Source organism: Pogona vitticeps, chromosome 1, assembly GCF_051106095.1.
Source record: "Pogona vitticeps strain Pit_001003342236 chromosome 1, PviZW2.1, whole genome shotgun sequence".
NCBI classification, from domain to species: domain Eukaryota; kingdom Metazoa; phylum Chordata; class Lepidosauria; order Squamata; family Agamidae; genus Pogona; species Pogona vitticeps.
Window position 1 is genome coordinate 130,476,404 of NC_135783.1, and position 12,629 is coordinate 130,489,032.

Sequence of the window (12,629 nt, forward strand, 5' to 3'; positions counted from 1 at the left end):
GGATGGAAATGGCAACACAGCATCTGGCTCACTCCTCTGTTTGCATTTTTATTTTAGCCCAATGTATAACAAACATCTGGATAGAACTGGGGCTCTAATTTATGTTAGTAATTGTGAGGAAAGAATTTAAAAAACGCCAGTGGGATGTATGCTTTTTACAATTTTGAATGTAAAGTGACTACAGTAGAAGCAAACAACGGTGTTAAGCTAACACGCTGCAAAATCTATGTTTCAGAAGAAGTCATTACTTCTGTGTAGATTTTTCATTATGAAAACTGTCCCATCAAATATTAGAATGTATTCCCTATTAATGTGGTTTTCTCTCCTTCATCTCAAATCATCTACACAATCCAATCAATTTCTCCAACTTGACAGAATGACTTCTGACACACATTCCCAATCAGCTCCAGAGGATCAGTGAATTCTCTGGAACAGATGCGAGATATGGGGCCACAATGGGGAGGAACATGGGAGAAACTTCAGCTGCCTGACTGAAAGGTTCCACATGTAACACTGGATTTTTCCCAGGGTTCTTGAAGTACCGTATTTTTCGCACCATAAGACACACTTTTCCCCCACAAAACAGGGGGGTGGAAAGTCTGTGCGTCTTATGGAGCGAAGAAAACAGATTATATTTTCCTGTTTTCTTCTCCTAAAAATTGGTGTGTCTTATGGAAAGGTGCGTCTTATGGAGCGAAAAATACGGTAATGTATAAGTAAATTCCATTAATTGGGCATCATTTATGGCTAATCTTTTGTAGTTCACTGACAAAGAACAACTTAGTACTGCTCAGGATTTAGGTTCTAGAGAAAGTTTAATAAACTAGAAACTAAGTTTAAGACTAAGCTCCTTCTAGTATTTTTCCTATTTTACAGGTGTTACAGAAAATTTCTAAAATAGAACCATGCACTGTTGAGATACTCATGAACACAGATATTTCCTGAACAAGGATAAGTACTGGGACCACAAAATGGTATTGCAGATATATTGGAATGGTTCCCAGTCAGCCCCAATAGTTATACGAATGGAGTTTTCTGCCCATTGACCAACAACATACTGGAAATGTGAGGATGCGATGAGGTCGTGTGGTTGGTTAGGTACATTAATAATTCCAATGGATTTTTAGACACAACAGAAGATTGGCAAGGCTATTTGCATCCTTAAAAGATATTATGGAACCATGAAAAATACGTTAAGTTACGTTTTGTCAAGAATGGTGACATTCGTCTATATGTACTCCCTATTTTCCATAGCAAATTAAAGGCAATGCAAATATGTAAAACTCCTAAATAGATGTGGCTCTTGATAATGGTGCTCAGAAAAAAGAAAAGAAAAGAAGGATAAGTAGTAGCCTTGACTTCTAAGATGATTTGGAATATCTCTCATAACGATCTTCTTTGAAGACTGTTTTTTAGGAGTCAACTGGAATGCTGCTGTTGTTATCTTTTAGAATTGAACTGTCCCTGCTGTTGATGTGAATGGGACTTTATAGAGCTATATAAAAACAATGGAGACCTTCTTCAGGTTTACATAATACCAAAGACTGGCATGTGGGACTCAGATTAACTGGTTGTAAGTAAATAATAGCAGGACTGGGGTGTTGTTATTAGAATAATATACCTCTTTAATTTATTTTAACTTTATAGCTCTATCTAGATTATCTAGGAACTCTGATTTATGTGTTTTCACAGAACTGTAATGTTAAAACTCAATGAAAATAGGTAAATACACCAAAACCAATAGAGATCATGCTTATTTGAATCACTTGGGAACAAACATGGCAATAAAACACTGCAGCTACTCACCTTCTGTGTGTGAGAAAACTACCACTGACATGCCCTGAGCCATCACATCCCGGGGTTGGACATGACATGCCTTCCGTCTTCACTGACTTCCAAGAAAACTGGGAGCCATTCAAGTACCCATCCTTTTGCCTTTTAGTGGCTAGAGGACACCCTGATGCACTACGATGAGATGCATATTTTCCAGTTATATGACCCTGACCATCACAACCAGGAACTGGACATCTGGATAGCAGATAGATGAAATAAACTTTATTGTCTTGCCATCATATACCTGGCAGCCTCTACAACAAAGTCAAAATAAATCCCACATAAAAAAAAGAACCATCATGCTTTATGGTTTAAACAAACCAAATGAAACCAAAACACCACTCTTAGAAAGAAATGCAATACAAACAAATGAAAAAAAATTCATGGGTGGACATACTCTAGCAAATTACATGTACAGTAATGTCAATGTAGTAGTATACAGTACAGTATTGCATTCCCAGTAGGGGAAGCTTTGTTACTATAAAAGCGGACCTGCTTCACTCTGGAACAGACTCCACGAAAATACAAATAATTGGTGAAAAGATCTGAGATTTTTCATCTCAGGCTTATAAAGATAGCAGGCTTGGTATTTTGTCATCACTTCTACATGTTTCCAATTGCTTTTCTAAAGTAGAAAAGCTTCAAATAGAAAATACTAATTCATAAGGGGAAACACAGCTTTAACTGATGGCCCCTCTCATCATAGCTAATCTACCCATGAGCTACGATAGGAACAAACTGTGTTTCTTGCAGTTTTGGTTCTATTTTTGTGATTATTCAAAAAACCAAAAATGCACACCCACACACCTCACACATTCTTTCCCTGCTGTATTTTTAACAGCTGCCTTGAAATGATTGCTTTTGAAAAAATCCCTCAGCAGCAAATACCACTGCTTGCAGTGTCATGCAATACTGTCGGGCAAAGCGGACAAGTGGTATGCAAACATGCATAAAAAGAAAATGTTGGATCACAGCTTCAATGCCATTATGGAAAAACAAAGCATTCCTAGGCTTTCCTCAAATTCTCCCTTATAACCATGCATGGAAAATGCAGATTATAGATTTGGAGCACCATCTGCTCATGGCTAATACATCCATGAGTAAAACCCCTTTATCAAAAAAAATGTCTCCATCAGCTTTTAGAGTAATTCCATTACTGTTTCAGAAGAAGTGTTTGGTAAGATGCTGATCATCAAGCTAGATGGTGAAAGCACTATTTATGAGACAGCTCAGTGGTTTAGGTCTCTGATTGTGGAGACAGAATTTGCAAGTTTGTTTTCCACCATGCCTCCTTGACAGGGGCTGGACCCAATGATCCATAAGGTCCCTTCCAGCTCTACAGTTCTAAGATGATGATGATGAATTACTTCACTGATTTAAAGGCAATAGTGAAAACTCTATTTATGAGGTTTCACTGATTTAAAAGCAATAAACTTTAGGCATAAGTGTAAATAAAAGTATGTAGGATGGCAATTATCTTTTAAACAAAGCATAAAGAGGAAACAGGCAGATGATACAGTTGGGTTAATTATACACACAGTTGCTTGGATGCATGCTTACCTAATTGGCTCTTGATCCTCCTTATCTTCTTTGCTTTGTACTATCCTGATTCCACTTTTCTTTGCTCGTGGACAACCAGAAAGACTGAGCGAAACAAAACATTTAAAGATGAAACTCCTTGTTTCTAAATATAACATAAAGCTTTCTAAAGAGATATGCTTTCTATGAAAACCAGTTGTGCGCTACATCCTGCTTTCAACAGTTTGACTCAGATAGTTCCCACACCTCAAAAAGCAATGGTAAAATTCAACCAGAATACGAAGCTGTAAGGCGTGATTTCCTCCGCACTGTAAATGAAACTAGGAGCACCATTTAGGCTTCCTATGGATCTAGATTCTTTGAAAGCAACTCCATTAAATCTCTCAGCTAATAGAATCTTCAACTAAAATGTGAGTTTGATTCAGAAGAACTTGTGCTGGGATACTCAGGAAGCTATGTGCAGCTTATGACTGGTGAAGATAGTAAGTAGAAGAGGAAAATAATGAATAACTCTTTCAAGGCAATCACACAAAAACAAAAGAAAAATTAAAAAGACAAAAATATTGTGGCATGTTCAAGAGTAACCGTTATATTTAATGTGAGCTTTCATGGATCAAATCCACTCCCTCAGATATAAGAGTGAGATTACATGGCAGATCTTTTGCCACCGCTGCAATTGGACTTCTTCGTGTCACTTAGAGCTTATTAATTTGTTAAAATTTCTGGTTTTGATCTCGGAATGCAGGCGGGCAGAGCATGTGTGCCATGGGGAAATGTTTTATTGGTCAGTTATTTAAGATCTAGAATATTCCGAAGAGTCCTGCGCAGGTGCAGTTTAACACATTTGTGTGCATTCACAGAGACCGCAAAGAAGAAAGAGAGCTTACCTGTGACCATGGTTCTTCAAGTAGTATTCTGTGAATCCACACATCCCACCCAACTCCCCGCTGTCCATCACGGCTTGCCTATAGCTTTTAATTATCAAAGTCATGACAATGGTGGACGTTCGGAACTGAGGTATCGTGGATTTCCCTAATTTGAAGGTAGTGTCATGAGTGCTTCCAAAGATCTGGACCCAAAAGGGTTAACTGTGGCTGAGGAGAATGTGGAGAGATCGGAAACAGCTGAGCAGCCTCCAGATTCTCCCTCCACAGCAGACAGGCTTCGGGGCAGGCTTCGGAAAAGACTAAGGGCAAGAAGAGCAGAGGATCGCTCTAAGGCTTTCCACAGGGACCTACGGTCACCTAGTCCTGAGTACTAGCAGAAGAGAGAGCTTTCCAACAGCTCAAGGAGCTGTTTTAGTATAAAACAAGCTTCAGTGAAGCCAGAAACTTCGTGGAAGCAAGGAGTCAAAACCTTGGCTGGCATCCACGTCTCTTGTTCCTGTCTCTGAACTCTGGACCTTGAACCTGGACTGCGCTGGTATTGGACTTTGGACCTTGACCCTGGACTACGTTGGTATTGTACTCTGAACTCTGGACTCTGACTGTGTATCTGACCCTGGACTTTGACATTGGACTGCACTCTATAAGTTTGTTTCGGGACTTTGGCTTTGCATTCTTGGTATCTCTGACCTTGGACTGGTTTATCGGACTTCGGCTATTGTAACCCCCGGGAACGTGACAGGTAGGAAGATTACCACCTGACCCGACTTGTAAAAGGGAAAGAGTAGGAGGAGTTAACTCTACCAGTGTGGGAGGAGGATATAAAAGATCAGAGGAGAGGGGGAGAAAAATGAAAGAAGGGAAGAAGAGGGAAAAGAGGAAGAGCTTAGATATGGAAGAACATGTGGGTTATTAGAAAACTTTCCCAATTTAAGTGTAGGAGGATTATTACTCAATCCGGATAAAAAAGAAAAGAGGGTGACTGTAACAGACACTCAAGAATGAACAGTGGTGGTTTTCCCTTGGGGGCAAGGTCACTTGAGGAAGGTGATCAAACGAGAATAATCCTTCAGCCAACCACCACCGGAGGGAGATTGGGCCAGACGCTCTTGTTACGGGACAATTTATGAGGTTTGGAGTGCTCCAATGAGGGAACGTTTTGGACCAGCCCCTCAATGAACCTTGCCAATTTACAGATGGAGTTCTCGTCTTCCCACTCTGGACAGTTGCCCAATCTCACTTGTTATGAACACATAGAAGTTGTTGTGGAATCACCAAATGTTAAACCAAATAAATCTGATAATATTTCAAAAGAGGCTCAGTTGTCATTTCCCGCCAAAAGAGAGGAGCTGCTTCAAATTTCTAACAAACCCAATCACAATGAGGAGGAAGGGATACAGGGGGGGACCCTGGTTGACCCACACACCCATCGGATGCTCCGTGTGGGGGGATGGCTGGGACGACGACACTATGCCCCTGCTGGAAAGTGAAGCAGGACAGACGGTGAACCCGAACTTATCGGTAGACTGGTCGGGTCCATGGAACCTGGGTGAAGGGAACCCGTTCCTAGATGAAGAAAGGAAGCCCCTGACTGACCAGTTGTCAGAAGGAGAAAAGTGTTGGAACAATTTTGTTGACACTGGTTATTTGTTGAACACACCAATGAACATCACACCTGTTTCTAAATTACAAAAATCTCCTGATTTATTTGAACCAAAGAAGGAGCCTGAAGTTGAACCCTCACATATTGGGAGGGTTCAGAGTTAGTTAGAGTCTAGAGAGTTCAGTCAGAGACAGAGTTGGGGAAAAAAGAGTTTTGGGGGGTTTGAGGCAGAGAGAGTGTTTAGGGAGTGATTAGTCAGAGTGTGACCTGTATTAATTAAGATAGAAGAGGTTAAAGTAAAAATACTGAAGCTTTGTGTAACTTTAAGAATGTGCTTAAGAACTATTCCTAAAACAACTTGTAATCAATAAACCTGTTTCTGTTTAAAAGTTAACAACTGAATGGACCTCAGTCTTTCATAGGAAATATAGGTTGATAAAGAGATCAACTGTTGGCAGCGAGGAAAAGGGCCTGTTAAGATACCTTCATGAGCTCTGTGTTTGGTGAAGCAAGCAGGGGCCACGGGGTAAACGTCACAATTGGTTTTTATACATTTATAAAAGCTCACATTAAAATATAACAGCATTTAGTGTCTCACAACATTGTTGTCTTTTTTTATTCTTTATTTCCCCCCCCCCCATGATATGCTTGCACAGATGCATATGACTACTTTTCTAAAACTTTCAAGGAAAAAAACTCTTTTTCTTATCTTATCCCCACTCCCTTGTATCATGTTATTATCACATGGCAACATCTTGCTATTTTCTTTAATACAATTGATGTACATCATTCCAACATCATAAATTCATTCTTTCAGAACAGTTTTCATTAATAAGACATAAATCAGGCATTATTGCATAGTATTGCTTAGACATCTGCATGTGCCGATTGGATGGGGCTGGATCGGGCTAAATAGGGCCGGCAGGAGATCTCATGTGCCATTTGGTGCAATCTCTGCATCCAAATGGCAAAGGGACCTCAAGTGAACGTATCTGTTCCATAGCAGCCTGCTGCTGATTTGCCAACATCATAAAGCAACTTTAAAAGAGAGCCACTTCGCAACATTGGTAAATCAAACATTTCCTTGACTTTGTGGAGAGACCAAAGAAGTGATTGTTTTAGTATAAGAGCAGCAAATATGCACTGCATCACTTTAAAAACAGTATTAGGTACATGTATTACAAGGACGGCATACATCAGGTATGTGTATTAGGTATACCTAACTTGTAATGCACATACCTTAAGCTCTTTTTAAAGTGATACAATGCTGATTTACTCCTCTAACACATCCATATGGATGCTGGAAAATGCAGACTATAGCAAACTCAATTATAATAGTGAATGTGCTATGTATAGCACGGTCTCTGATTCCCTCTAGTGACTATATCTGGTAATGACATTTTGAGAAATAGATATTTTGGGGATTTTTCTTTTAATATTTTCAGACTGTGGATAAGTGAATCAGCAGATTCTGATCCCACATATAAGGGGCTCCTATTGGCAAATCAAAAGAGGAAGCCTTGCTTTGGTTCATTTCCAGAAATCACATGCACTGGAAACAGACTAAAACAGTGAGATTTCCCATTATTTTTTATTTGTAAGATCTATGAATATTTAAAGGATACTGGATATATTAGCCCAAAGGTACATGGCTAGGTGACTGGATAAGAACATAAGAAAAGCCCTGCTGGATCAGGCCAAGGGCCCACCTAGTCTGGCTTCCTGTATCTGACAGTGGCCCCACCAGATGCCTTGGGGAGTACACGAAACGAGATCCTTTCTGCTGATTCCCTTTCCCTGCATCTGGCATTTGGAGGTCCCTTCCTTTTAAGCCTAGAGATTATACATCCCCATCATGGCTTGTAACCTGCGATGGTACTTTTCCTCTAGGAATCTGTCCAATCCCCTTTTAAAGGCATCCAGGCCAGAGCCCATCAGCACATCCGGTGGCAAGGAGTTCCACAGACTAACAACACCCTGGGTAAAAAATTATTTTCTTTTGTCTGTTCTCACTCTCCCACCACTCGATTTGAGTGGATGTCCCCTGGTTTTCATATTGTGTGAGAGGGAAAAGAGCTTCCCTCTATCCATTTTATCCATTCCCTGCATAATTTTATACATCTCTGATCATGTCCCCCCTCAGGCGTCTTTTCTCTAGACTAAAGAGCCCCAAACGCTGTAGCCTTTCCTCATAAGGGAGGTGCCCCAGCACAGTCATCATTTGAATCGCTCTCTTCTGCACCTTTTCCAATTCCACGATGCATTTTTTAAGGTGCGGCGACCAGAACTGTACTCCAGGCGTAGCCTTACCAGCATTTTGTACAAAGGTATTATAATGTTGGCTGTTTTATTTTCAGTCCCCTTGTTAATGATCTTCTCAAGCTAATGCCCAGTGATACCTTCACAGCACCCTCTGGCCTTCACTACTGTTATCATTTTAAACATATCTGTCATTTCTTAAAATCTCTAATGGCTTAGTGAAAAAAAACCTGCAGTGACAAGAAACCTATCAGGATGTATGTGAATATGTATGTGCATCGACAGAGTAAGATATCTGACATCCTGAACTGAGGTTGTGGGCCAACATTGTTGTATCATGTTGACAATCTGTCCTCAAGTCTGGACTCTTTCTAAACATTTCTAGTAAATCCTTATCAACAGTGGAATATTGTCACCGTGTAAAACTCCCCACTAAGGTATGTTGTCACTAAGAATCACTTATTCTCAAAAGGTATTTTCCCACTAATGTGAATTAATCATTTTTGGTTAAAGTGAAGCCTGATCTGGGAGGTATGAAGCACAGCTGTTTTTCAGGCTTCTCCCAAATATGTGTTTGTTTTTGGAAGATCCTAAACTGCCCCTCTACGAACCTTTAATGAGATTATTCTTTGATACCTCTGCACCTGGTATTTTTTATGTTTTGTAATCTGAAATCTGACTGGTATTTTCATTAGTTAGGAGTGGCACACAATTAACTGATAGTTTATTAATATGCAACTGCCATAGAAAACTTTATCTTGTCATCTTGGTCTAGTTTATGCACTTCATCATCTATGTTGTGTTTTACATTTGGCAGCTACTGATTTCTTTTGTTTAAAATCTGATTGCTCTGGGAGTTTGTAGCTTTTTAGCATCTATTACGCTGCATTCTTAATTTGCTCTGCTGGTGATTTTTGCTAAGATGGTTAAATGGATTGCAACTTTTTATTTATGCTGTCATATTAGAGTGCTGCTTATAGTGTACGAATTACTTGGAACTGGATTCTCAATTGTTTTGATTTATTCATTTTTATAATGAATACAACTGTTATATTCTATCTTTTGTGAAGTCACTTTGAAGACTGCAGTAATTTCAGAAAACAGAATGTAGATAATATGACACTCATGGCCCTCAATGTCCTTTCCTAGCAGTTCTAGTGGTTCAGGTGTAAGGCCAAGCTGAGTCATTGTTGTCATATGTGTCCAAGTCACCACTGACATATGGTGACCCCCTGAATTAGTGACCTCCACAATTAGGTACTGTCATTGACAGCCCCATTCAGGACTTGCCATAAAAAGGCTTCCTTTACTTAGTTAGTCCATTTCATGTTCAGCCGTCGTCTTTTCATGCTGCCTTCAACTTCTCCTCACATTGCTGCCTTTTCCAATGTGTCTTGTCTCCTCATGGTGCAATATGATCTACCAATTGGAAATTACTCTCATGAAGAATTCATTTTTTTCTACTTACCTTCGATGTGAAGCATAATTTCCAGTAATATGCCCAGAGCCATCACAACCAGGTGTAGGACACCTAAAAGAAATAATGAGCAAGAGTAACTTTCTCTGGAGAAATTAAAAACCTACACATCATCTATCATCAGAAATCTTGGCATTTGAACAACATTAAAGGTACCTTTCATAGAAATCTTATTCATCTTTCCAATTGAAATAAAACTGGATTGCACACAAAAAACTGTGTTTTTATGTTAACCAGGACCCCTCATGGCACGGTGGTTAAATTGCTGTACTGCAGCCAAAATTGTGCTCACAACCAGGGGTTCAATCCTAGGTAGCTGGCTCAAGGTTGACTCAGCCTTCTGTCCTTCAGAGGTCGGTGAAATGAGTACCCAGCTTGTGGGGTTGGGGGGATGTGCAGCCTGCATAATTAACTTGTAAACCACCCAGAGAGTGTTAGAAGCGCTATGGGGCGGTATATAAGCAGCACACTTTGCTTTAACTAGTGTTGATCAGGGTTTTATGAGTCCAATGGACAAGATGTGCTCAGTGAGCAAATCTTTGCTTTGCTACTACTGTGGTTATCTATCTGCTCATCTGCCTTTCTGTGTCATTTATGTATCTAGAGTGGGTGCACATATCTCCTTCCTCTCACTACAAATGGGGGCAGGCAAATAGGCAGCAATAGCAACAGGGATGAACAACTGGGCAAGTAGTCAAGGTTTTTTGTGTGTGTTGGGCCTCTGTTGGGTCACTCACTATAGCTGGTGTCTGATGAAGCCAACCAAGAATGCTGGACTAATGTCACTTCTGCAGGTTCTGGATATCTGTGATATTTGTTGGTAAAAGAGGAATTTCCTGGACTACCTATTAGCGGTGCACAAATATCAACCTACCGCCAGTCACTGGACATGTGCCACCAACTTGTAGTAGAATAATAGCTATCCTAATATTAATGTAGGGACAATACTAAAATTAAATACAGTATTTTGTTGGTAGTTACTGTATTAATGACGCCAGCAATAGTGCTGCTGGCAAGGGATGCTGTTCAGGCAACTAGACTGCTTTTTCCCAGAAGAGAAGTGTTTTTAACAGCAGCAGAAAGCTACAGATATAGAATGAAAATGATCTCTACTGCCTTCCTGTGGCAAAACCAAAGTTCATATTTGAAAGCATATTATTTAAACTATTTAATACATTATCTCAGGTTTGCAGGAGAAAGGGGGATTTTGGTATCCCCTTGAAATTAAGGCATGGTTTATTCTGTAGTCCACAGAGTTGCATTTGTTGTTATGTGCCATCACTTCTAACTTAAGGAGATCCTATGAATTTGTGACCTCCAAAAGCCAGTGAAAATTCTGAAGAAAACAGTTGTTTGTTTAAAATCATGTTTTGGCATCTAGGGATACTTTTCTCTTCTTTGTTCTGTTTTTATGCCTGTCTCAATACTAACATATTAAAGCCAGGAAGGTGGAATTCATACAGCTGAAGTTTGAAACCGGGGGGGGGGGGAATGCTAAATTTATTATTATATTTATTTATTATTAAATTATTTATTTATTTATTTATTTATTATTAAATTATTTATTAAATTTATTATTATATTTATTATTCTCCAATGCCACCCCAATCTTTTCATTGGGTTAAAAATAATATTAAAATGGTTACCCCTTTGCTGCGTAGTATACAGAACTAGCGGAGGCATGGAGGAGGGAGAAAGAGTCCTTCCCACAAATAATGCAGCATGCCATTACTTGGCCTAGCAAAGGCAGATGGGACTGTGGCAAACAGGATATGGCCCTGTTCACATTTACAGCAAGTCCTATCCTAGTTACGCTTTGTGGATTTGGGCGGGCAGCTTCCACCATCCCCAAACAAGGCTACCGAATGGGATCCGAGCTCCCTCTCCCTTTGACAGAAGAGAGTCCTGCAGGCCAGACTATAGCTGTGTTGTCATGGTGACTCCACTCCTGAGGCTTCTTGCTCAACTCTGTGCTTCCCCTCCTCCCGCCGTACCTTTCTTATGCTCCACTAGCGAGCATTTTCAATGCAGTATTTAATTATCAAGTTACAGCGATTTAAGGCTGGGATTTATTTTTCAATGAGAATATTTTTTACCTTTAGATCAAACTCCCCCCAAAATGTGAAATATGAGGATAAACTTTAGAAGTACCAGGGCCCATGGGCTTCACAGCTCAAGTATTCCTGTTGCTCTAGTGCAGAATATTAAATTTCTGTGCAACTCACATGAATCTGTTTTACTGAATTTTTAAAGGCCTGAGCTATCAAACATAATGACGATGCTTTCTGCTAAACTGAGCTTCCCTAAATCTAGGGCTGACTTAAACTGCAAGTTTTATTTATCAGCAACGAGCAAGCATCTGTAGTATTTTAAAAATGGCGACTGAAGGGGCAAAGAAAAAGACAGCATATTCATTCTCTCAGTTGATGACTACTTTATTAATCGGTAATACTGTACTTTAAGTCTCTGAATTGGATTACATTTCCCCCACAATGTTTATTTTCAGAAAAAAAGATGACACGAGAGGTATTACTGCATACATAAAGCATTATTTGCAATAGGATTCATCCAGGGCGCTGACAAAATGAATTATATTTTCCTCACCTCAGCATGAGTTCAGTTAAGATATTATATCATTGGGAAGAGAAAAAATAAACCTACGACTTGAAAACTGGTCAACAGAAAAATTCTTTAAAACAAACTTTTATTCTATTCTCTTCACCTCAGTCCATAAATGTGATTCTCAAAAACCTGCTTGCTCTGAGGACATTGTAAATTTATCATGGTTTTTCAATTTTTAAAAATTCCACAGAACTCCATATGTCTAATTGTAATAACCTTCTAATTAATATGTGTCTCTGCTAACCTGAAAATGCAATTTGCTTGCTGCACTCTTGTACTCTTAGTGGGGAACCGTTAATGTCCCCACATAATCATTTATGGCCAAAAGACACCAGAATTGCAATTCCTATAAAAGCCATAAGCCTCTATTTTACGTAAGTCGTGGAAGGCCTGATCCTGTTGAAGATTCAGC

At 39.6% G+C, this 12,629-nt stretch overlaps 1 protein-coding gene across 50 annotated transcripts in view; it reads right to left on the reverse strand.

Moving 5' to 3' along the window:
- MYT1L (myelin transcription factor 1 like) overlaps window positions 1-12,629 on the reverse strand; it is a 416,618-nt gene that overhangs the window by 20,453 nt on the left and 383,536 nt on the right. For all 50 annotated transcript variants that reach the window (XM_073001026.2, XM_078389001.1, XM_073001007.2 and 47 more), the window contains 3 exons: window positions 9,587-9,649; window positions 3,394-3,477; window positions 1,807-2,028 (listed from right to left, as the gene is read on the reverse strand). In XM_073001026.2, coding sequence (XP_072857127.1) covers window positions 1,807-2,028; window positions 3,394-3,477; window positions 9,587-9,649 — 369 coding nt within the window. The remainder of the gene's footprint in view (window positions 1-1,806; window positions 2,029-3,393; window positions 3,478-9,586; window positions 9,650-12,629) is intronic.